This window comes from Mustela nigripes, chromosome 17 (assembly GCF_022355385.1).
Source record: "Mustela nigripes isolate SB6536 chromosome 17, MUSNIG.SB6536, whole genome shotgun sequence".
NCBI classification, from domain to species: domain Eukaryota; kingdom Metazoa; phylum Chordata; class Mammalia; order Carnivora; family Mustelidae; genus Mustela; species Mustela nigripes.
In genome coordinates, this window is record NC_081573.1 from 19,345,850 (window position 1) to 19,372,290 (window position 26,441).

Sequence of the window (26,441 nt, forward strand, 5' to 3'; positions counted from 1 at the left end):
CTCCCCCACCCCCTGCCTGCCTCCCTCCTTCCCTTTCTCCATCTCCAGCCTCCTCCAAGCACCCTTGGCCAAGCTGGGGATGCCCCATGTGGACACCCGATCGCAGGCCTAAGGTGGGCAGGCCAAATCCAGGAGGGCAGAATGGGGACTCGGGCCCACCTCCCAGCTGCACGATTGGGCCCCTCCTCACTTGGTGATGGTAAGTAGTGTGGCCTGGGATGTACTATCCCAGATCTTGATGCTTTTGTCCAATGAAACAGAAGCCACCTTCTGGCTGTCGGGGTCAAAGCAGCATGCTGTGAGAGACCGGTTGTGATGATCTGAGGCACAGGGAAAGCAAGTCATCACCTAGCATTCCACAGGCCTCCGCGGGGGCAGTGACCATATCACAGAAACACAATTCCTGTTTCACAAGGCACTCTATACTCACACAAACATTTCTTGGGTGCCGACCGTGTGCCAGGCTAAAGCTGGCCCAGCCCTGAAAGGTTGAGGAGGGACCTTAAAAGTTAGTGGGGTGGGGGGGGGGTGTCTGGGTGGCCCAGTGGGTTAAAGCCTCTGCCTTTGGCTCAGGTTATGATCCCAGGGCCCTGGGATCGAGCCCCGCATCGGGCTCCCTGCTCAGCAGGGAGCCTCCTTCCTCCTTTCTCTCTCTAGCTACCTCTCTGCCTACTTGTAACCTCTGTCTATCAAATAAATAAATAAAATCTTAAAAAAAAAAAAAAGTTAGCAGGGGAACCAGAATGGGAAGAGGGCTGCCAGAAGAAGGAACGGCAGATGCAAAGGCCTGAAGGTGGGACAGAGCCTGGAGAAACGAGGTGTGCAGCAGGAAGCTGGAGGCTGAGGACAGGAAGAGGATGAAGTGACATGGGAAGGAGAGAGGTATAGCCAGGGGACAGCGCTCAGCCAACAGAAACACAAGGAACACATGGGAAGTAGGCATGGGGTGTGCGAACACTCCGGCGAGGTCAGGAAGGCCACCCAGCAATGTGTCGTTAAGACACCCCAGCGAAGGAGACAGGACACAGAGAGCAGCCTTTCACTTCTTAACTTTATATGCTTATTGCATTTGTTACAATGATTACATTTTTTATTATTATTATTTTTTTTTTTTTAAAGATTTTATTTATTTGACAGACAGAGATCACAAGTAGGCAGAGGCAGGCAGAGAGAGAGGAGGAAGCAGGCTCCCTGCTGAGCAGAGAGCCCGATGCGGGACTCGATCCCAGGACCCTGAGATCATGACCTGAGCCGAAGGCAGCGGCTTAACCCACTGAGCCACCCAGGCGCCCAACATTTTTTATTATTTTACTTTGAGATAACCGTCGATATGCATACGGTTGTCAGGAATAAGAAAGGGAGATCCTCGGGCGCCTGGGTGGCTCAGTGGGTTAAAGCCTCTGCCTTCGGCTCAGGTCATGATCCCAGGGTCCTGGGATGGAGCCCCGTGTCAGGCTCTCTGCTCAGCAGGGAGCCTGCTTTCCCCCTCCCCCATCCCCACCTCTCTGCCTAGTTGTGATCTCTCTCTGTCATATAAATAAATAAAATCTTAAAAAAAAAATAAGAAAGGGAGATCCTGTGCGCCCATCACCCAGTTTCCCCCAATAGAAACAGCTTGTATAAGTGCCGTACCATATCACAACCAGAAAATTGGCATCTGATACGTATTATCTTTATAACTGAAAAATACAGGTAAAAATGTTATGAAGGCTGAGCCTCCACTCAAAGAGAGGTTGGGCTTTAACTGTCTACATGGCACTGGACCAGAACACTGTTTCGTCTATGACAAGCATGGGGCTAATCCTGTCATTAGCTTGAACCGATGAGACTTGGGCCAGGTCTTAGGCGCTGGTGTTTTGTCAGTGAGGGTCCCATCTCTCATCAGGTGGCTCCTTACAGCCTCAACAAATAGGGCCACTGAAAGTCACTGTTGGTCAGGAGACAAGTGGCTGGTACTGCAGCAGACAGAACAGAGCAGGCGCCCCTGCAAACTCACTTTTGATGTATGACACGGTGGTGGTGTTTTCTGCATCCATTATACAGATGGCCCGGTCCACGTCCAGGGCTAAGACCACATATTTGCCATCAGGAGAAACCTTGCAGGAGGCTATGAAGGTTTCGTAATTGATCTTCCACTGAATAGGGCAACAATCAAAAGGTGATTTTCTCTCTAGCCCCTCGGTCCAGTAGAACTTTCTTGGATGACAGAAATGTTCCATCGATGCACCATCCAATACATTAACTAGTCTCTGGCCACACAGGGCCATGGGGTACTTGCAATGGGCTAATGCAAATAAGGAACTGAATTTTAAATTTGGGTTGGTTAAATTAATTAAATTAATCAATGTAATTAATGACTCAGTGTCCAGGACAAATGGACAAGGATAGGTACAGCATCTAGTGGAACTGGCCACAAGGCTCTCCTAATGGCCAACTTTTGTCCTACTCATTAGGGTAGGCAAGTGTTTATTAAGTGTCTGCTCTGTGCCTCACACCATTGATAAGACACCACAGCCCACCCCTCAGGCCTCTCACATTCCCCCAGGAGAGGCTGGCAGCAAACCTCAAGCAAGGGACAATGAGCTACTCAACATTCTAGGAAAGGAGGTCCCCTCTGTACGTTACAAATGATGGTATTGCCACCATGACAGTTATAAAATACACCCACAAATTCTCGGACAGTCTTCCTTCCAAAAGGTAGAGCCTAATTCCCCACCCCTTGAGCCTGGGCTGGACTCATGTCCAACGAATAGAATATGGCAGAAGTGACAGTGTGGGACCAGGTCATAAAGGAAACTGTGCCTTTCCCCTTGCTCTGTTTTGGATCACTCACTCTGGGGGAGTGAACTGCCATGTCCTGAGGATGCTCAAGCAGCCCTACGGGCAAGAGCAACTGAGGGCTCCTGACCAAAACCATGTGAGGGTGCCATCTTGGAAGGGGAGCCTTCGGCCCCAGTTGAGCCTTCAGATTACTGTAGCCCCTGGTGACCTCTGAACTGTGACCTCATAAGAAAACTGAACCAGAACCACCCAGCTAAGCAGCTCCTAGATTTCTGTCACAAAGTGGGAGATAATAAGCATTTGTTGTTTCAAGCTGTTAAGTTTCAGGCTAATTTGTCAAACAGGGGTGGATAACTAATTCAGTTAGTTGGCAAGTGGCACAGATCGCTGGTGCACCAAAAATAAATCAAAGCACTAACAAGATGCTTAAAGAAGCAAAAGAAAAGCATCTCAAACAGCAAAACTGGCTGGAGACAAGAGCAGGAAATGTACAAGAGAAGAAACAAACATTTAGAATAAACGCTCCAAGTTGGAAGTGATCAACGCTAGTCTCATTTTTCCACCAACCCAAGTGGCTAAAATGTTTTAAAAACCATGCTGTCTGGCTGATAAGATAGTGAGTGCCGCTCCAGTGCAGTGGAGAGGAGCTGGCACAGATGTCCAGAGGATAGTTTCTAAAAGGCCATGTTTCTACACCAAATTAGCAGTAAAATCCAGCTCTATTTCCTTAAAAATATTGCACTGTGTGTATAAAAATTACATGCCAAGTTTCCCCATCGTAGTGTCGCTTATGGTAAAGAAAAGTAAAAACAGCCTTAGTGTCCCATACCACGGAATAGTGCAACACAGCCTGACTGATCCACGCCATGGAATCCACGCGTCCATGAGAAAGGATGACGTCAGTGTGTCCTCACCCACCATTTATTTTTGAGGGGAAAAAAAAAGTCAAGATCCAGAAGGTATGCACAGAGTGATGATACTTTGCTAACAGAACATACTCACCTGTGTTCATCTGGAAATGTGTGCGGACAGAGAAGAGATGTCGAGATATTAACTATAATGTCTGGGATGTTTACGGTGAATCTAAGTGGATCTTTGCACGGAGAAGAAAAGAGGGGCAAAGGGAAGGTGACGAGCTCCCTGGGGAGCCCCTTTGGCAGGGCCAGGGCTGCAGGGGCACCGGACAGAGAAGGAGGGAGTCTCAGGCTGGTTCGGATGGATGGATGGCGGCCCATCCAAGCTCCCCAGAACACTCGCGTTTTCACCACGTGGCCTTTGTCCCATGGCCTCAGCTCTACTCTGGCCCCATCAAATCCCACATCCCCATGGGGGATAGAGGCTTAGCCTGGTCCCCTTAGCCTGGAAAGCCATGCCCCATTCTCCCTCACTCCCTCTCCTTGTGTATTCAAACCCCTCCCATCCTTCCAGCAAAAGCCCTCCTCTGCCTGCCCCAAGAAGCTTTCCTTCCCCAATGCGCTCCCCTGTCCATCACCTGGTGTCCCTGACAAAATTCTCCTTTTCGGAGAGACTGGTTTCCCAGCCTCCGCCCCCCGAAGGAGCCCCTCCCAGGCCCAGTCAAGGGCCTGTGCTGCCGCGCGGGGCGGGCCACACTCACCAGCAGCTTGCCTGTCTCAAGGTCCCAAGCCTTCACCGCTTTGTCGTAGGACGCTGTGATAATTCTGCCAAGAAAATGACCCAGATAGTTACAGCTATGAGCTCTATGGAAAAAAAAAAATACATAGAAAATTCTTCATAGAAAATGTAACTTCAGAACAAGATTGCAAGTAATGCCTGAATCTCTCTCAAGATGATACCTGAGCCTCTTCCATGACCTCCCTGGAACCAGATGGAACCCCACGCCAGGCACCACTGCACACTCTTCCTCAGTCCCTCAGCCACCCAGATATGTTCCTCCATCTTCGGGGAATTAAAGGGACTGTGTCTTCTCTCCTGTGAATGACAGTCTTCTTCTGAGGGGACACCTACCACGGACCACCCCTTTCCTTCTCTGCTCACGGGGCTGTCTTTTTACAGAAACACTCTGACAGCTCACTTCATTCTAAAATGTTTTCTTGTACATTTTGCAACATAACATAAATGTACCTTTGTCCATACTAATATACATGTACCTCTTTCCTGTTGCATGTTTCTGTGACAATCCGTGTGCCCTGTGGAAGATGGATTCCCATGCGAGTTTTTACTGGCTTTGTAGCTGCTGCACGGGGTACAAGCAAATGTATTTTAAAGCAAAGCCCCTTAGGACACTGGGTGGCTCAGTCAGTTAAGCGTCTGCCTTTGGCTCAGGTTATGATCCCAGAGTCCCGGGATCGAGTTCCGCATCAGGCTTCCTGCTCAGCAGGGAACCTGCTTCTCCCTCTGCCTGCCTCTCTCACTCTCTGTCTCTGTCAAACATATGAATAAAATATTTTTTAAAAAAGTACCTTGTGTTTTATTTATTTTTTTAAACGATTGTATTTATTTATTTGTCAGAGAGAAAGAGAGAGGGCATGAGTGAACACAAGCAGGGGGAGGGCAGGCAGAGGGAGAAGCAGGCTCCCTGCAGAGCAAGGAGCCCAACTCGGTACTCCATCCCAGGACCCTGGGACCTGAGCAGACGCTTAATCGACTGAGCCACTCAGGCATCCCAGCCTCTTGTGTTTTAAAGGCCATCTCATGTCCTGGCCTCTGTCTCCCCTGTGAGATGCCACCTAGGACTCAGTCCTCGTGGCCTCCTGCAGCTTCAGCGGGGCCACGGGTGTGACCACGGAAAAGCAACTCTGTGAGGGAAACGCAGACTGGCTTTGTCTGAGCCACCACACACACTGTCTTTTCAGTACTTTTTCCAAGAGTGGCCGTATCCCCTGGACCCTCACAGCAGAACATGGGAACTGTGGCGACAGAGGTGGGAGAGGGGGAACATAGCTGCCAAGAGGACAGAGCAGCGTTCCTGGCGTGCTGCACACGGGCTTGTGCCCTCACTCCACCTGTCCAGCGCCAGACGAAGGAAAGGTCACCTTTTGCTGTCAGCCGTCACGCTGCACTCCAAGACAGGAGCTTTGGGCTTATGATCGAAATCCCGAATAACGAAGCCATCCACAGCATCCTCAAACCAACAGGAGAGAGGGAGAGAGAGAGAGAGGTCGCTGAACTGCTGGTGGACGTCGTGCACTGAGCTCGATGGCAGCCCTGAGCTTGTCCACAACAGCAAAGTGGGACAGCCCCTGGTCCCATGCCCCGCGCCCCACTCCAAAGGGCAAAAGAACTTTCCAGCCTCTCCCCAGAGCAGCAAGGGCACCCTGCCCATTCTCCCCCCCCCCCATGGTGTCCCTGGAGAACACCCCCTCCCCTGCACAGGCACAAGACCCAAACAGCCCCTCCTGGGGCAGGGCCGGAGACAATTTCCTCCATCTCTACTGGCCCAAGGGGCTTGGAAGAATCTCGCAAGACATTTCAAGAACTTGTTAAAAGTTTACACCCTTTGACCCAGCAGAGCTACTCTGCGTGGTCTCTCCTAATAGGCAGAACTGTGTTCAAAGACTTGTGTGGAAAAAGTTCATCAGGCGTTAGAGGGGACGGCGGCCACACCGGCCCGGGCCACCCCAAGGGAGCAGTTAAATGAGTTTCAGCATGCCAACAGTGGGTGCCAGCCATGAGTAGCAAGCCAGCAGTTGGAGAATACGATGAGACCAAAGCCAGGCAATTACTCGAGAACAGGGAGAGAAGAAAAAGGACGCCGAAGTGAAAAGCGCCTGTTGTGGCACAGGTGAAATATTTTCAATTAGAAACACGCCAGGAGCATTTCAGGATAAGCTGCAGGGGAAAGTCCCCATGAAAAACAGATTAATGGTAAAGCAATGAATTCCTAGAAAGATGGTGGGTTGCTGGGTGAAAATATGGAGCTTGGGTGCCTCTCAGCTGATGGGGGGCAGGACTGGGACAGTACTTCCTGATGGGCAGAGCCCACTGTGCATTGAGAGCCCAAGTCGAGGGGTGCCTGGGTGGCTCAGTTGCTTCAGCATCTGCCTTCAACTCAGGTCATGATCCCAGACTCCTGGAATTGAGTCCTGCATAGGCTCCCTCCCTCTGCCTGCTGCTCTGTTTGTGCTCGCTCACTCTCTGAGAAAGAAATAACTAAATCCTTAAGGAAAAAAAAAAAAGCCCAAGTCGTGCTGGGGGGCAAAGAACCCTATGTCAGGGGTCCTCAAGACCACCCCCAGGCTCAGTGATCCTCCAGGACCCCCACAGGACCCTGCAGATAGTCAGACTCACAGCCAAGATTTACTATAGCAAAGGGCACAAAGCAAAATCAGCAAAGGGGAAGGAGCCTGGGGCGGAGACCAGGGCAAGCCTCCAAGAGTCTCTCCCACTGGGTCACACGGGACACGCCTAATTCCTCCACCAACCCCATTGTGGTAACACATGTGATGTGTCATCTATCTAGGAGACATGCCTGAGCCTTGGGGCCCGGGATTTTGGGGGGATTCTCTAGCATACACCAAAATCCAGACTCCCAGAAGGAAAGCAGGTGCTCAGCACAAACCACGGCTTATGCCAACAGTCCGGGTGCCCTGAGCTCTCTTTATCACTTAGCGGATTGCAGGACACCACGGGCCAGTCTGGCTCCCAGCTGCCGGCCAAGGCCAGCCTCGCAGGTAGTCTCACACCTGCTATGTGAACCCCATTCTGCACAGACCAAGGCCCTCAACCCCCTCTCCGTTAAGACCTGAAACAGTGGGGAGTCGTGTTTGGGGAACCCAGCAGGCCCTAATCAGAGGCAGGGGGAGAGAGCAGGAGTCCAAAGAGGACCTTGCCAGGGCAGGACACATCCAAGTCGCAAGCCTGGACTCACAAGTCTACTAGCTCGGGAGGAGAGAACGGGTCTGGGTAGCCTGCGTGCCATCCAGTCTCCCTGGCTGGTGCATGACTCTAGCCCAAACATGGAACCAAGAAAACGATCACTGTGGGGCCTGGGACTGCGGTCTTCGTAGAGTCCCTGGGCAGTCTAAGGGCAACCCTGTGCCCCGCAGGGTCCATGTGCAGCTTCAGCATTTGATAGTGACACCTGCTGGCCAGGACAAGGAACAGCACCCGCAGACGTTGGAACAGGTGCACTGCTGTGAAGAGAATCCTTCCGCGAGAGGTAGATGGCAAACAAGCCAGATTTTGTTAGGGAAATCCAAAGCAGTGGAAATGTCTCTGTTTCGTACTGAATATTTCTTGAAATAAATAAGCACCCTCTTCACCTGGCACTGGGAGGCAAGAACCCCTCTGGACTCAGATAATTAACTCAGATAATTCAAGGCAGGGGGCGGGAAGGAGGAACTGGTCAGTTTCAATGAAAGGGAAAGAGGGGCTTTTTTCCCCCAATAAATAGTTGGAAAATAGGGAAATGTGACAATACCCACAGCTCAAGTTTGAAACGGTTATACAAACAGTGTTTCTTAGTGGTCTCGATTTCGTAAACGTGGGTATACACGTGGAAACAAGAAAAAAATAAACTTCTATTCCAACATTCTTGTAGCACTTAACTCCAGGGTTGTGAAATGATGGCTCTTGTTTTTCCTCTGAGTTGTGAGAAGAACCACCAGAGTTGCTGTTTCTTAATGACTGGAATGAGGCATGCCGATACATTAGAGGGATACTGGATTAACAGTGATTTTTCCCAGGGCACCTGTGTGGCTCAGTCGGTTAAGCATCTGACCCTTGGTTTTGGCTCAGGTCATGATCTCACAGTTGTGAGACTGAGCCCCCACTTCAGGTTCCGCACTTAGCACGGAATCTGCTTGAGATTCTCTCTCTCCCTCTCCCTCTGCCCCTCTGTCCCCCTACCCCCAATCTCTAAAAAGAAATTATTTTTCCCCCAGCTTCTTCATACATGTATGGACTTTGCAAACTATTCACAATGGTCCACAGTGAGGATGAAGGGAGCTTCCGAAAGATTAAATCAGATGCTTGGGTTCTGGGTGGGGCCCAAGAGGAGGGACAGGAGATGGGAGGTGACAGGAGTGGCGAGAGGAGGGAGAAGCAGAGGGACATTTTGGCAACAGGAGAAGGCGGTGTCCTGGGCAATGGCAGGGAGGGCTCAGGAATGGCAGCGGCACTGGGGCAGGGAGAGCCATGGGAGAAGCCATCCAAAGGGCAAAGGTGAGGAAAAGAGAACCAGGAAGAGGAAAGAGGACTTCTTGGAGGAGGTGTCAGTGGGGCTAGCCAACGCAGACAACTGGTGACTCTGGTGGGGGCCAGGGGCCGGGGCATGGTGGGAGGCACAGGAAGGGAACTTGGGAACTTGGCAGAAGCAGGCAAGGCCATGAGCAAGGCTGGTATTGGGACACTGGGACAGGCCGAAGTGACTGTATCTTGGATACACTGGTGTGGGCCAGGCACCCGGCCACTATGCAGAACCAGGGACAACTCAGTGGATGGTCTCTAATCTTGGGACAACAAGAGAAAACAAGTGGATCTCCCCTTTTAGAGACAAGAAATTTTTGGCCCCCAAACAGGCAGATCTCCCCTTTTAGAGACGTTTGGCCCAAAAGGGAGTCCTTCCACTGGTTCAAAAGGTGAGAGGACTGTGTGGGGGGTGGGGGGTGGGGGGAGCTGAGCTGGCCAAGCACGATGCACACTTGTAAGCTGCTCTCCCCCTCCCCTGGGTGATGACAACCCACAGAGCCCCTCGCCCCTGGCTTCTCAGTCTTCCCAGAGGGTTGGGAAAGGCTTTAAGACTCTCAGAAGAACCGAAAGTATTCTCAGAAGGAGCTCATGGGCCGCAGCTGAGGTGAGGAGTGGATGCCTGTTGGGGCCAGGCAAGGGCCAGGCAGGCCCTGGGGTAGCCCCAGCACGAGTTGGACCAGGAGAGTTTCAAGGAGGGTCAGGAGGTCACGTGACCAGCCAAAGTCACACAGCTGAACAACTTGGACCATCCCCAAACTCTCCTGCCTCCTCTGCCTGGCCTTGGTACCCACTGATGACACAGAAGATGACCAGTGTGGTCATCTGGAAGGTGAGGAGCTATCCTTCACCTGATTACCCACACCAGAACCCAGGAACCAGCCTAGATTCCTTTCTATCCCCTCTTGCCCCAGAAGCCAGAGGAGATGACACACAGTCAGTCATCTGTGGCCTGGCCCCTGAGGGACAATGCCATCCCCTATCCCTGCTCCCTCATCCTCCTCACTGACTGGCAATACCCCCAGACAGGCCTGCCAGCACCTGCGGGCTATGCCCAGAGTCTTTGAAAGAGTTCTCGGTGGCTACATCTCTGCAACCTCATCTAACCATCTCACATCCCTGTTCTTTGTGCCGTTTCCGGAACATTGGGGCACTGAGCCATACTCAAGCCTGCCCCTCCCAACCAGCCCTCATGGACAGGTCCCCGGCCTGGCCATACCATCCCTGTGAATGGAAGTGAATTTTCCAAATGAGACAGAGACCCAAAGAGAGGCCACAGTTCAGAGATCCCAGGCACAGTGGGAACTGTCCAGCAGTAGGTGGGGCAGGGGGCAGAGTCCTGCCAGGGGTCCCCATTGCCCGCTCCTACTGTTTCCAAATCAACAGGCTGCCAGCAACCGCTTTAAATTCATCTCTCTCCAAGGGCTTGACACTAGGGTTGAACTCTCACTTGTCTTCTCCTTCTGCATTTTTCTCAGAAAGTTCTCTCCAAGTCTTTGGGATCCTTGAGCATCTGGGAACTCTCCATAAGATGGGGCCCAGCTTCTCTCCCCTCCTGGGATGTTCTCATCCCACCCACACCAGGCCACCTACCCACAGCTTCAGGGTACTGTCATGGGAACAGCTGAGGAACTTCGTGTCATCCGCACAGAAGCTACAGGAGCTCACAAGGTCCTTGTGTCCCCTCAGAATTTTAAATGGGATCTGAAAAAAGAGAGTGATTGAATTGAGTGCAGCAGTTTACAAAATATGAATTAATAGCGAAATATCAATCATTTTTCTATACAACTGGAAAAAAAGAACTAAAAAATTCCATTAAAGGTATCAGAATAGGAATACATTTAATTAAAAAATACAAGTGTAAAACTTATACTCTGAAGATCACAGAACATTGTTGGAAGAAATTTTAGAAGACCCAGAGACACGAGAAAGCAGTCCATATTCAAGGATTAGCTATTCGCTTACTATTGTCAAGATGAGAATACCTTCCAAGATGATCAATAGAGTCAGTAGTGTCCCCTCAAGATCCCAGCTGACCTCCTTTCCAAAACTGACAAGCTGATCCGGAAACTTATATGCATGCTCAAGGACAGCAAAATAGCCAAAACACTCCTGGAAAAGAATGAAGGTAGAGTACTCACAATTCCCAATTTCAAACCTTATCACGTAAAAAAAAGTGACCGTAATCAAGACAGTAGTTACTGGCCTAAAAACAGTCATAGGAATGGGTGGAACGGAGTTGGGAATCCAGAAACAAGCCCTCATGTTTTAGGTCACTTGCTTCCTTAACAAGGGGGCCAAGTGATTGAAAATGGAGATATTTGTCTTTTCAACAGATCGTGTTGAGACAAATAAAATCCACCTGCAAAAGAATGAAGTTGGACTGTTGCCTCACGCCATCTACAAAGACTAACTCAAGATGGATCAAAGATCTCAATGTGAGAACTAAAACCACGAGACTCTTAGACACACACATAGCTGTAAATCTCCGGGAACTCCTGTTAGACAGTGTTTCCTTAACTCCGACGCCACATGCACAGGCGGCAGCAGCAGCCACAATGTGAAACTGGGCATTATCAAAATTAAAAACCTTGCCCTTTGGAGGGCACTATCAGGAAGGTGACAAAACAGCCCACACAGTGGAAGAAAACTTTTGGAAATCGTATATCAGATGAGATTTGTATCCAGAATACAGAAAGAACGCTCAAAACTCAACAATAAAAAAAGAAACAACCTGATTTTAAAATAGGCAAAACATCAGAATAGGCATTTCTCCAAAGAAGGTATGTCAATAAGCTCTAAGCATATGGAAATGTGGTCAACAACATTAGCTATTAGGAAAATATAAATCAAATGTAAATTGAGGGGCACCTGGGTGGCTCAGTCTGTTAAGCATCTGATATTGGCTCAGGTCATGATATTGGGGTCCTGGGATCCAGCCCCAGTTTGGGCCCCCTGCTTGGCAGGGAGTCTGCTTCTCCCTCTCCCTCTGCCCCTCCCTCCACCCAAGCTCACAAGTTCTGTCTCTTTCTCAAATAAATAAAATCTTAAAGGAGAAAAAAAGGCCATATTGAGATACACTTCATATCCACCATATCCACTAGGATGTTACAATAAAGAACCCAGATAATAACAAGTGTTGGTGAGAATAGGGAGGACTTGAACTCTCACACATGGCTGGTGGGAATCCAAATGGTGGTGCCGTTCCTTTAGAATACAGTTCAGTAATTCCTCAAAAAGTTAAAACTGATCCAGCAGCTTCACTTCTAAGTGTATACCTAACAGAAATGAAAACATGTCCACACAAAAATTTGAAAATAGATACTCATAGTAGTATTATTTGGAATAGTAAAATAAATGGAACCCATTAGAATATCATCCACTGATAAACATGAGACACATTCCCACAATGAAATACAACTAAGCAATATGACAGGAGTGAAGGACTTCTGATTTCTGGGCTGCCATGTGAGAAGCTTGGAAGGCACTGCTCCATTTGCACAACTAATTAAAAGCCGAGCAAACTGAGAAATCAACAACTCTTCCTAGATTCATGACTGCTGCCCTCAAAATTGGAGAAATGGGCAAATACAAAGAATCCCATATTATAGGGCAGAAATCCAAGAGCAGCGACCTCCATGGGAACCAGGCCCAGGATCGGGAAACCTGACCTGTAACAGACAAGTTGCTGGGGGTGCAGCATGGATAACGTTGAGAGTTAAAAACTCCAGGGGGACCCAGCCATGAGGGGCCCTCACTCACATTCATATTAGCGTTATCTCCAGTAGCAGACCTGGTCCTCACAGTGGCTGGAAGAGGGGGTAAATAATTGCTTTGAAATATTCCATGCAGCATTATCAAAGCCTACCTGACCTGGGGAAAGGGAAATATTCAACCCTTGCCAGCTCTAGCCGTACACATAGAAGGAGGGAAATACCCAGCTCCCAGCCGCTCTAGCCATCCAATCCCACCTAACCTCAGGGTGAGCGGGGAGGAAGTGCAGACTTTTTCAGTCTGCACCCAGGACATTCCCAAGCCTGAGGCAGAGGCCTACTGAAAGACTGAGATGTATTCATAGAACTGTAGACTTCTTCTCTGCCCACTACATGGTAGCATCACATTACTGAAGGCTTATTTACAGCTGTTCCTTTTACCCACTACATTGTGTCTGGTTATCAAGAAAAAAAAAAAATGCAATCCTAAGAGGCAGAACACATAGCTTGAAGAGAAAGCACAAACCTAAAAACAAAACCAGACCCAGATGTGCCAAGGATGTTGGAATTATCAGACCAGGAACTTAGACACCTGTGGTTAATATGCTAAGGGCTCTAAGAAATGTAGTAGACAGCATGCAATGTAAGCAGAGATGGAAATTCGAAGATAGAACCAAACAGAAATGCTAGGGATCAAAAACACCATAACAGATCAAGAGTATCTTTGATGTGTTCATTATTAGACTAGACATGGCTGAGGAGAGACTCTCTGAGCTTGAGGATTTATCAATAGAAACCTTCAAAACTGAAAAACAAACAGAAAAAAAAACACTTAAAGAAATGGAACAGAATTTGCCAGAACCGGAAGAGAACTACAACAGTGTAATATATGCACAATGAAAATACCAGAAGGAGATGAGAGAATGGAAGAGAAATATTTGAAACAATAATGATTGAGAAGTCCCCCCAAATTAATTTCAAATGCCAAACCTCAGATCTAGGAAGCCCAGAGAACACGACGGAACAGGATAAATGCAAAAAACAAACAAACAAACAAAACCCCACTATACCTAGGCATATCATTTTAAAGATCCAGAAAATTTAAGATAAAAGGACATTGCTGGAAGCAGCTAGAGGAAAACCATGTCTTGCCTATAAAGGAGCAAAGATAAGAATCACTTCCACCCTCTCAGAAACCATGCAGCCAAGAAGAGACTATAGTGAAATATTTAAAGTATTAGGAGGGGGAAATTCCACCCACCTAGAAATTTGTATCCTGTGAAATTATCCTTCCAAAGTGAAGGACAAATACTTTCTCAGACAAAGAAAAATTGGGGAAACTTTGATACCAATAGTCTGTCTTGCAAGAAATGTTAACAATTCTTTAGAGAGGAGGAAGATGATATACATGAGAAACCCAGATCTACACAAAGCAAGGAGAGCACCAAAGAAGGAATAAGTGACGGTAAAATAAAAACTTTGTTTTTATTCTTAATTGATCTAAGTTTGTTCAAAATAATAATAGCAATAATGTAAAAAAAGCAACAATGTATTATATATAATAGATATATGATATATAGTCTTATAAAAGCAATATATTATATGTTATATAATTAACATATGATTATGTATATATATTATATATATGTTTATATATATACATATATATAAATAATGTATATATATAATGAATGACAACATGATACAGTGGACATGAGGGAGGACTTAGAAATATTTTGCTGTTTTAAGTTACTGACACTACCTAGGAGTGGTATAGTGTTGTTTGAAAGTGGACTTGGATTGACGGCAAATGTATATTGCAAATTCTTGGGCAACCACTGAGAAAAGAAAAAAAAGTGTACCTGATATGCTAAGAAAGGAGAGAAAATCGAATCACACTGAATGCTCGATTAAAGCCTCAAAAGCTAGAAGAATGGAAGATAAAAATAGGAACAATAAACAAAGGCAACAAATAGAAAACAGTAACAAATATGGCGGATATTCATCCAACTAGATCAATAATCACTTTGAATGGTCTGAATGTACCAATTAAAAGAGGGATTGTCAGAGTGGATGAAAAAATAGGACCCAATGATATATTGTCTACAAGAAACTCACTTTAGATATAAAGACACATTCACATTAAAAGCAGGAGCGTCTGGGTGGCTCAAGTTGGTTAAGCATCTGACTCTTGATTTTGGCTCAGGTCACAATCTCAGGGTCATGAGATCAAGTTCCTCGTCAGGTTCCACACTCAGCAGGGAGTTTACTTGAGGTTCTTACTCTGCCCCTTCCCCCCCACTTTCACTTGTTCTCTCTCTCACTCTTTAAAAAAAAAATGTAAAAGGATGGGGGAGACTGGTTGGCTCAATCAGTTGAATGTTGACTCCTGATTTCAGATCAGGTCATGATCTCTGGATTGTGAGATCAAGCCCCATGCCAGGCTTCATGCTGGGTTTGAAGCCTACTTAGGATTCTCTCTTTCTGGGGGCACCTGGTGGCTCAGTCGTTAAGTGTCTGCCTTCAGCTCAGGTCATGATCCCAGGGTTCTGGGATCAAGCCCCGCATCGAGCCCTGCATCGGGCTCCCTGCTCAGCAGGAAGCCTGCTTCTCCCTCTCCCACTTCCTCTGCTTCTGTTTCCTCTCTTATTGTGTCTCTCTCTTTCTAATAAATAAATAAAATCTTAAAAAAATAAAAAAGGATTCTCTTTTTCCCTCTGCTCCTACTCCTCTCTCTCTTTAAAAGAAAAAAAAAGGTAAATGGGTGGAGGAAAAATAGACCATACTAACCCTAATCGAAAGAAAGCAAGACTAGCTATATTAACTTCAGATGGAGGAGACTTCACAGTGAGAAAAGTTATCAGGGGCAAAAGGGGGCACTCATAATGACAAAGAGGCCAGTTCTCCAAGAAGATATAATAACCCTTAACATATATGTGCCTAACACCAGAGCACCAAAAATGTTAGGCAAAAGCTATTAAAATTGCAAAGAGAAGTAGGTGAGTCCATTATCATGGAGACTTCATCACCCTCTATGAGAAAGGAACAGATACAGCAGGCAGAAAATTAACAAGGACATAGTGGAACACAACACCACCATCAGTCAGTTGAATGTAATGGAGATCTACAGACTACTTCCTCCAATAACAGCAGAATAAATATTCTTCTCAAATTCATATGAAACATTTACCAAGACAGACCACATTCTAGGCCATAAAACACACCTTAACAAATTTAAAAAAAAAAAAAAAGCCCAGAAACTATACAATCACGACCCCAATATCAAGACCTGAGCTGAGATCAAGAGTCAGACACTTAATTGACTGAGCCACCCAGGCACCCCTAAACAACACACTTCTAGATAACACGTGGTTCAAAGATGAAATCTCAAGAGAAGTTTTTAAATATTTTGACCCTAACGAAATTAAAATATGAAATCAAAATTTCTCAGGTGCAATGAAAGAAGTCCTTAGAGGGATATTTATAACAATGAATGCATTTATAAAAAAGAAGAAGGGTCTAAAATCAATCATCTAAACCTTTACTTTAGGAAAATAGAAGAAGAAGAGCAAATTAAATGCAAAGTATGTAGAAGAAAAGAAACAATGACAATTAGAGCATAAACCAATTAAACTGAAAGCAGGAAACTTACAGTGAAAATCAATGAACCCAAAAACTGTTCTTTAAAAAGGATCAATTAAGGGATGCCTGGGTGGCTCAGTCGGTTAAGCATCTACCTTCATATCAGGCCATGATCTTGGGGTCCTGAGTTCGAGCCCTGGGTTGGGCTCCCTGCTCAGCAGGGAGTTTGCCTCTCCTTCTCCCTCGGCCCCTCCTACCCCACTCAGGCTTTCTCTTTCTCAAATAAATAAATTCTTTTTAAAAAAATAGTAAAATTGATAAGCCTCTAGCTAGGCTAACTAAGAAAAAAAAGAGATAACCCAATACTAGTATCAGAAATGAAAGATAGGGGCACCTGTGTGGCTCAGGGGGTTAAGCCTCTGCTTTTGGCTCAGATCGTGATCCCAGGGTCCTGGGGTCAAGTCCAGCTTCGGGCTCTCTGCTCAGCAGGGGGCCTGCTTCCCCCTCTCTCTGCCTCTGCCTGCTACTCTGCCTACTTGTGATCGCTCTCTGATAAATAAATAAAATCTTAAAAAAAAAAAAAGAAATGAAAGATATCCTATTGACATTAAAAAGATAGTCAAGGAGTATTATGAATAACTCTATTTCCACAAATTTCATCACCTGAAATGAAATAGACTAATTTCAAATTTGAAATGAAATGGACTAATTCCTGAAAAGACACAATTAGGCAAAAGTCACACAAGAAAAATTAGACAATCTTAATAGGTGTTTACGTAATAAAGAAATTGAAATAGTAACTAAGGTAGTTAGTTCCGGCCCAGATGGGTTCACTGGTGAATTCTACCAAACCTTTAAGGACAAAATTGTACCAATTCTCTACAATCTCTTTTGGAGGACAGAAGCAGAAGGAATACTTCTTGACTCTTTCTGTGAGGCTAGCATTACCCTAATACTAAAACCAGATAATGACACTTAGAAGAAAAGAAAACTACAGACCACTATCTCTCATGACCATAGACGTAAAAATCCTCAACAAATATCAGCAAATTAAATCCGACAATGTATAGAAAGAATTATGCATCATCACCAAGTTGGATTTATCCCAGGTGTGCAAGTCTACTTTGTTATTCAAAAATCAATTAATGTAATTCATCACATCAGTAAGCTAAAAAAGAAAAAATCACAGGACTACATCAATAGGGGCAGAAAAAGCATTTAACCAAAATCCAATAGCCATTTATGGTAAAAACTCTCAGCAAATTAGATATAGAGGGGAACTTCTCAGCTTGCCAAAGACTATCTACAAAAACCCTACAATTAACATCATACTTAATGATAAGAAGTTCTGTCTTTCCATTAAGATCAGGTACAAGGCACAGGCTTTCCCTCTCACCACTCCTTTTCAACATTGTCCTGGGACTTCCAGCTCAGGCAATAAGACAAGAAAATGAAATAAGAGGTATAAGATTGGGAAGGAAGAAATAAACCTGTCTTAATGAACACATGACATTAGCACCTACGTAGAAAATCCGAAAGAATCAACAAAAACTCCTGGAACTAATAGCAGATTTGGCAAGACTGCAGAATATGAGGTTAATATAAAATAAAAAATCAATTTTTGCTATGCCAGCAATGAACAAGTGGAATTTTTAAAAAGATTTTTAAAAAATGTTTAAAAGACTTTATTTATTTATTTGACAGAGAGAGACACAGTGAGAGAGGGAACACAAGCAGGGGGAGAGGGAGAAGCAGGCTTCCTGCAAAGCAGGGAGCCCGATGCAGGGCTCCATCCCAGAACCCCAGGATAATGACCTGAGCTGAAGGCAGACACTTAATGACAGGTGCCCAAGATTTTTTTTTTTTTTTTTTTGAGAAAGAGAGAGAAAGGGAGCACAAGCGGGGGGGGGGGGGACGGCAGAAGGAGAAGCAGACTCCCCAACGAGCAGGGATTTCCCTATGCAAGGCTCAATCCCAGGACCCTGGGATCATGACTTGAGCTGAAGGCACACACTTAACCACTGAGCCACCCAGGCGCACCAAACAAGTGGAATTTTAAATTCCACCCCACAAAATTAAATATTTAGGCATATATCTAACAAAATATGTGTAAGAGCTATATGAGGAAAACTACAGAACTCTGATGAACAAAATCAAAGAATTAAATGAATGGAGATCTATTCCATGTTCATGGATAAGAAGACTCAATTTTGTCAAGATGTCAGTTCTTCCCAACTTGATCTATGAATTCAATGTAATCCCAATCAAAATCCCAAAAAGTTATTTTGTGGATATTGACAAAGTGATTATAAAGATTATGTGGACAGGCAAAAGATCCAGGAGAAGAACAAAGCACTGACACTACACCACTTCAAGACTTACTCTAAAGATATAGTGATCAAGGGGCACCTGGGTGGCTCAGTGGGTTAGAGCCTCTGCCTTCGGCTCAGGTCATGATCTCAGGATCCTGGGATCGAGTCCGGCAGCGGGCTCTCTGCTCAGCCAGGAGCCTGCTTCCCCCTCTTTCTCTGCCTACTTGTGATCTCTATCAAATAAATAAATAAAATCTTAAAAAAAAAAAAAGATACAGTGATCAAGACAGTGTAATACTAGTGAAAGGGTAGAGAAACAGATCAATGGAACAGAAAAGAAAGTCCAGAAACAGATCCACATGAATAAAACCAATTGCTCTTTGATAAAGGGTCAAAGTCAATACAATGGACAAATGATAGTCTTTCAACAAATGATGCTGGAACAACTGGATATCCATATGTAGAAAACTAAGTCGAAACATCCACCTTACATCCTTTACAAAAATACAAAATGGATCACAGAGCTAAATGCAAAATGCAAATTTAAAAAACTCCTAGATAATAATATAGAAGATCTAGGTGATCTTGGGTATGGCAATGACTTTTTAGATACAATGCCAAAGGCACAGTCCATGAAAATAGTAACTGATGAGCTGGACATAAAAACTGAAAACTTCTGCTCTGTAAAAGACAGTGTCAAGAGAATGAGACAAACCACAGCCTGGGAGAAAACATTTGCAAGAGACACATATGAGGGCGCCTGGGTGGCTCAGTGGGTTGGGCCGCTGCCTTCGGCTCAGTTCATGATCTCAGGGTCCTGGAATCGAGTCCCGCGTCGGGCTCTCTGCTCGGCGGGGAGCCTGCTTCCTCCTCTCTCTCTCTCTGCCTGCCTCTCTGCCTACTTGTGATCTCTCTCTGTCAAATAAATAAAAATAAAAATCTTTAAATAAAAAAAAAGAGACACATATGATTAAGGATTATCATCCAAAATTATCAACGTTTAATAAGAAAATAAACCACCCAATTAAAAAAAAATGAGCCAAGACCTTAACAGACACGTCACCAAAAAAGATACATGTGAATTACATGTTATTTTACAAATAAGCATGTGAAAAGATGTTCCGCATCATTTGTCATCAGGGGTTTGCATATTAAAACAACATAAGATACCACTACACACAGGGGTGCCTGGGTGGCTCAGTGGGTTAAGCCTCTGCCTTCAGCTCAGGTCATGATCTCAGGGTCCTCAGGGAGCCTGCTTCCCCCTCTCTGTCTGCTTGCCTCTCTGCCTGCTTGTGAGCTCTGTCAAATAAATAAATAAAATCTTTAAAAAAAAAAAAAAAGATACCACTACACACATACTTAATGGCCAAAATCTGGAACACTATCAATACTAAATGTTGGCAAACTGTGGAGAAACAGGAACTCTGATTCATTGCTGGTGGGGATGCAAAATGGTACAGCCGCCTTTGAAGACAGTTTGACAGTGTCTTATAAAACTAAACATACTCTTCACATACAATGCAGCCATCATACTCCTTGGTATTCATCCAAAGGAGTTTAAAACTCTGTCTACACAAAATCCCGCACACGGTTGTTTTTACAGCTTTATCCGTAATTGCCAGAACTTGGAAGTAACTTTGAAAAACCTGAAGATGTCCTTTGGCAGGTGAATGGATAAATAAACTATGGTACATCCAAATAATGGGATGTTTTTCAGCGCGAAAAATAAAGAAGTCACCAAGCCATGAAAAAATACACGAGTCATTAAAAAAAAAAAAACCACATTCAGGAAACTGCACGTTACTAATGAAAGATTCAGTACATTCATTCAGAGACTCAGGACACTCGTTAGCAGACTTCAAATTACTAATGAAATTACTAGTGAAAGAAGCCAGTCTGAAAAGCCCACATAATGTATGCATCCAGATATAGGACATTCTGGAAGCTAGAGAGACCGTACAGAGATCAGGGTTTACCAGGGGTTGGGAGCTTTGGAGAGAGAACAGGCAGAGCCCAGAGGATTTTTAGGACAACGCAATTACTCTCTGTGATAACATGACTGTACACATTGGCATATATTTGTCCAAACCCACACAACGTACAACACCCAGAGTAAAGCTGTAAGGTAAACTTCGGACTTTGAGTATCATTGTAGGATCGTCAATTTTCCATGTATTTCAGTCAGTGGAGAGTGTTGATGAGGCCGTGCATGTGTGGAGGCAGGGGATACAAGAAATCTCTCCATCTTCTGCTCACCTTTGCTCTGAACTAAAAACTGCTCTAAAGAACAAAGTCTATTTATGATCCATAGAACATGTATTTATTATACGTGTATATATGCACTTTTAATTATAGGAGGTACGAGTACCTCCTGCAGCATGGATGAGCCTCGAAAACATTATACGGAAGGAAAAGGAGCCAGTCACGAAAGCCCACATGCTGTTTGGTTCTCTTTCTAGGAAAGTTCTAGAAGAAGCAACTTTATAGAGAGAGAGAGTGAATCAGTGGTTGGCTCAAACTGGGGGGAGGGCCTGAGGAGAAATGGGGATGGGGCTTCTTTTCCAGATGATGAAGTGTTCTACAGTGATGTGGCGTTGTTACAGGACTCTGGGAATACGCGGAAACCCCACACTTTATATGGGTGAACTGCGCACTGTGTGAACTACATTTCAATAAAGGGGTATTTTGAGAAGGGAGCGGGGATAGAAGGAGCAGGCCTGAAATGGTCCACTGCCCACCCCTCAGGGTGTTCAGGGGATGTGTGTCCCCCCAGATGTGACCCCTTCTGTCGTGGGTGCCTGGATCCCGGGCCGTCGGGTGGCCACCTCCAGCTCCATGTTCTGCAGCTGTCTCGGTCTCCAGGCCCAACTTGTGGTCTTCATTCTCTCGTGGCAAAAAAAAACAGAGCTTAATTATGGGCATAAAAACCAGCAGGGGGGTTGCCTGAGTGGCTCAGTGGGTTAAGCCTCTGCCTTTGGCTCAGGTCATGGTCTCAGGGTCCTGGGATCGAGCCCCTCATCGGGCTCTCTGTTCAGCAGGGAGGCTGCTTCCCCCTCTCTGCCTGCCACTCTGCCTACTTGTGATTTCTCTCTGTCAAACAAATAAATAAATAAAATCTTAAAAAAAAAAAACAAACAACAAATAGCAGGAACGGGGTGCAGTGCATCCATCAACCCATCATCCTTTCTGGGGACACCCATTCCGCGTTTTTTTCTGGGCATAGTATTTTCTGGGTTCACTAGGGAAAGAGCCCCTGAGGAGCTGTGGAGAGATGTTCCAAATACACAGAGACATATTTGGAGACACTAACAAAAATGGCATATAGAGGACAGTCCACTTTTTGTAAAAACCACAAAAAAAATCATTTTTTTTCTTAATATACGTAGTATTCCTTCACTTGATCAATAAAGACGTCATAGCCTCGTTGGGCCTTGATCTAGGCACTGCAGGGCCAGTGGGAACCGAGGGGAAAGACCCCAGGTCGGGAGCGAGAGAGTCCAGGGCTCATGGACATGGCAGGCTTCTCCTGCTCCCTCCATTTGCAAACAGAGCACAGGGGTGGGGGGCACCACAGAGGGAGATTTTTTTCTCTTTTTTTCTGTTTGCTGGAGAGCTCCCCTGAGCAACTTTGTCCTCAAAGAGAAGCATCATTTCTTGAGTCTTTGCAGGTCTGAAGAAAATGTCCTTCTGTTGCCTTTGCTGGGGATCAGCAGTTGGATCAGGTAGAGAATGCTTAGGTCAGAAACTTTCCTCTGGGAGAAGTTACAGACCCTCTCAACTTCTGTCTTCTTCATGGGTCACAAAAATCTTAGGTCAAAAAAAAATCATAAGCCACCTTCATGTGCATCCACAGGAGACTGGTTAAAGTCATTAGAAGACGGCCAGCTGGTGGGATACTACCAGTAAAAAGGAACAAGGAAGTCGCTTATTTATGATATGGAAAGATCTCTAATATATGCTAAGTCAAAAATTTTAAAACTATGTGCATAAGGGGTCTAAGGTAAGGGGGGGAGATATACATGTATATACTCGAAAATGCATAAATTATCTCTGTAGGGATACAGAAGAACCTAGAAGCATTTCTTCCCTCTGTAGAGAGAAATTGGGCAGTGAGAGCAAGGCTGCTATGTTAGGGAGAACTTTTTTTTTTTTTTTTTTAAGGCAGAACATTTGAAGTCTATTGAATTTGAATCTTGGGGGTATTCTATTGAGAACTTCTGTGCTGTCCTTTAATTTTACTCAAAAATCAGAATAAATATCATGACTAAAAGCACTGACACACACTTTGCTGGAAGAGATCACACAGCCAGTCAACAATCCTCACTGTGGGCTCTGCTCCCAGGTGTCCTGAGGGCCAGCCACAAAGTCCAGCATCTCAAGCTGATCTGTTGCTTCTGGACCTAACTGCTTCATGGGTAGAGAGGGCTCCTTCATTGTCCCTGGGGTATGCACTTGGCAATGTCACCACGGGGACATTTGGAAGGCTCAGCCAGAACCACAGTCTGGGAGGGGTCAGGATCCCCCACTTTGGAACAGGATCCTCCCCCAGTACAGCCTTGTTTTCACAGAGGCAGCAGCCCAGGGGCTTCACTAGGGGTCCCTGGCAAAACCAAGTGGCTCCCCACGGCTCCCCTTAGCCAGCTCACTGCGACCTCCCACGTATGGGGTTCAAGTCTGCGTTCCTGTGGTCTGACCTTCGAGAGGGTCTCCTGGTCGCCCCAGAACTTCTTCTCAGACTTTGGGTGCTCCTCGGGTGGTGGAGAGTCCTTGCTGACCTCTAGGGGGTCAAGGGGAGCCAGCAGCCGGTTCTGGCGCGCCTCCAAAGTCAACAGCTTGAAGCGGCCATAGGCCCTGATCACAGCCGGCAGCTTGCGGAAGAGGTGCTCAAGATCGCTGGAGGGCATCGAGGGCAGCTTCGCTCTATGCAGCTCGGACACGGTCTTCAGGTCATCATCCAGGGATTCCGAGCACAAGGGGGCGGACGGCGGTTGGGAGGCCATCTCCGAGCCCAGCCTGCTGGTGGCCGGCACCCAGCACCCAGCACCCAGCCCGGCCGGAACGGCGGCGCCGTGCGCCTGCGCCCTGTGCCCGCACCCTGCGCCCGTCTCCGCAGAATCACGTGCCCTCCCTGGGCGCTGCGATCCCCCTGCGTCCTCTCCAAGCCGAGCACTCTCACTCCCAGAAAAACGGGGTTTGAGTTCAGGCACAAAAGGGTTGAGGCCAAGCGTGTGAAACCAGCAGCCTCATCCCCACGGCCTCCATTTGGCTCTTCCTGGCTCCGTCTCCCAGGATGGTTTCTGGGTAGCCCTCTGCCTGTGCGGGGACTCCTGGCCAACCCACTAGGTATCAACAACAGAGAAATGGACACTAAGTTACGGAATGGGCCCTGGATGAATTCAGATGCAGCTGTCCGGGGCGGGGACACACAATATATAAGAGCATGAAGGAAATATGTCACGCTGTCAATGAAGGGGAACAAATGTCACCTCTAGCTGGGTAGCAGCGTCACCGACAGAAAAAGACTGGGTGGGGACACCTGGGTGGCTCAGTTAAGCATCTGCCTTCTGCTGGGGTCATGATCCCACGGTCCTGGGATCAAGCCCCACATGGGGCTCCTTGCTCAGCAGGGAGCCTGCTTCTCCATCACTCTGTAGCTCTCCCTGCTCATGCTCTCTCTTGCTCTAATAAATAAATAAAATCTTTAAAAAGAAAAAATATTTTTTTTCTTTTTGGATATTCCCAAATACTAAGGGTTATCATCTCTAAGTAGTAGAAGTAGAAGCGGTTTTCTCCTTCTTTCTACTTTGGAAACTGTTCTGCTCTTTCTATAATGTCACTTTGAACCGCTGCACTTTTCTCAAAGGTCTCATCAGTGCTGATGAGGTAGCACCCAAGCGGGGACCCAGGGCTGCAGAGCAAGGACCTGGAGATTGTGGGACCCAGGGTGTGGGCGCACACTCCCTGGCTCTTGCTCTGAGAGACTGTCTGGGACACTTTGGTGACATCTACCCGGAAAGGCTGAGGCCACCCACTAGGATTGATGCTGGTGCTGGGCCACCCACTGGGCTCCTGGCCACCACCACCCACCACGAGAGGCAGGAGCCCCATGCCTGAGAAGCAAGGAAACCACCACCTCCTTCTCTCCCACAAGCCCTTAATTAAGTCCAACTGTCCTTATCTGGACTCGGCTTTCTTCATGAACAAAACCACAGAGAACCCTTCATTTCTCATTTCTTTTTAAAAGTTTCAGGAAATAAAAAAATTAAGAAGAAAATAGAAAAATTCCATTTTAATTAAACTGTACAGTCTGAATTATTTCCTCTGACACTAACTAAAGTTAAAAATAGAAATCAATTTCTGCAACCTTTCAAGGCAGCCTTTGAAATGTCAAGGTCTTAAAAATTATTTTACAGCATGAATTTACATAGAAATACAATCTGTACAATGTATTAAGCAAGCAATCAATGGGTTCCCTTCACGGAGGAGATCTGGTACTGGGACAGGCCACGGCAGAATCCAGTTACTGCTTCCTTAGTGGAAGACTTTTCAGCCTGGAAAAAGAAATAAAGGAGAAAGGACAATTAGGGAAGAACTGAAAGCCAGATAGCTCGGTGGGGGCCAGGCATGCCAGACCTCCCCGAGTCCTGGTGGCACACGGGTACCCACACACCACAGAGGAGGGCCACAGGCCATGGAAGCATCATTTCTCTGTTGCCCTCAGAACGCATGGGGACACTCACACGCCACACCTTGTATGAGGACCTGTTTATAAAAGCAAGTTCTGATCCTGGTTTCACCTATCTCATGTAGGAGCTCTGAGAAGGAACTGGGGGCAGGGGGAGAAAAGAAAAAACATGTCTGTTTCCCAAGCTGACAGTCTTCAATCTCGGCTTTGGACACATCATGGCATTCATTGAGTAGGGCTGGGCCACACTGGCTCTAGATCCTTCCTCGACAGTCCCAGAATAAAAAACCAGATGTTCCCAACAACAGAAGAGAAGAATAGTCTGTGGTCCCATAAAGGCACACCCCGCAGCAACGAGGATGAGGACGAGCCAGCCGCCGCTGCTGGAATCGCGTGAGGGACTCCCACAAGCCCATGCAAGAGTCCACTCCACGGTTCCTTTAGGTTAAGTCCAAGCGCTAGGGTAATCAGTGGCGGCAGAGGCCAGTAGAAGGGCTAGCTGTGGGAATGGGGGTAGGCAGGCTAAGTGGGAGGAGACACAAGTGGCCGTGGGCTGCTGGGGTGTCCCTGGATCGGGTGACGAGAATGCATGCAGCTGAAACGTATGGTCTGTGTGCATATATGTATGTGTGTGCGCTACAGCATTTACTGAACCGTTGGATTCTAGGTCTATGAAGTTCTAGACTGGGCAAGACAAACTGACAGAGACAGCAAATAGGCCGGTGTCCTGGGGAATAGGGGTGGAGACAGCAGACTGCGCCTCCTCTCCGAACCAAACTTGATGGTCCCAGAAGAAAAGCACCAGGGCCCTTCCCGAGAGTGACACTCCATGCCAGGTGCTGGGAAAGAAAACGAGACCCCTGTTGTTGTGAGCCTCCCGCCACCCCTTCTAGAAGATGGGTGCAGACAGGCAACGCACAGAGGGGAGTGAGACACAACGGAGGGGGGGGCCCTCCAGGCTCCCGGGGGAGAACCTAGGAGGCTCAGGGTTGAGGAGCAGTGGGGACCATCCCTGTAGCAACAAGGTTCAGATGAGGGCACGCCACACTCTGACCCTCCCTCCCTTGGAGAGAGGTGCTCTCAGGGGTGTATGAACCCTCCAGCCCTCTTCCTGTGCAAGGACGTACATATAAGTGCACATAGGGAAAGCCAAAGGCCTGAAGACATTTGACCATCAACAGCACTGCCTGTATACGC

The 26,441-nt window shown here is 46.7% G+C and overlaps 2 protein-coding genes across 3 annotated transcripts in view; both read right to left on the reverse strand.

Moving 5' to 3' along the window:
* WDR88 (WD repeat domain 88) overlaps positions 1-23,698 on the reverse strand; it is a 41,063-nt gene extending 17,365 nt beyond the window's left edge. The window contains exons 1-6 of the mRNA XM_059382407.1: positions 23,254-23,698; positions 10,543-10,653; positions 5,796-5,884; positions 4,397-4,460; positions 1,997-2,135; positions 191-320 (exon numbers count right to left, since the gene is read on the reverse strand). Of these exons, the coding sequence (XP_059238390.1) occupies positions 191-320; positions 1,997-2,135; positions 4,397-4,460; positions 5,796-5,884; positions 10,543-10,653; positions 23,254-23,559 (839 nt within the window). The 5' untranslated portion in view covers positions 23,560-23,698. The remainder of the gene's footprint in view (positions 1-190; positions 321-1,996; positions 2,136-4,396; positions 4,461-5,795; positions 5,885-10,542; positions 10,654-23,253) is intronic.
* A 1,135-nt stretch (positions 23,699-24,833) lies between these two features.
* Positions 24,834-26,441, reverse strand: part of GPATCH1 (G-patch domain containing 1) — a 43,793-nt gene continuing 42,185 nt past the window's right edge. For both annotated transcript variants that reach the window (XM_059382050.1, XM_059382051.1), the window contains one exon: positions 24,834-25,110. In XM_059382050.1, the coding sequence (XP_059238033.1) occupies positions 25,080-25,110 (31 nt within the window). In that variant the 3' untranslated portion in view covers positions 24,834-25,079. The remainder of the gene's footprint in view (positions 25,111-26,441) is intronic.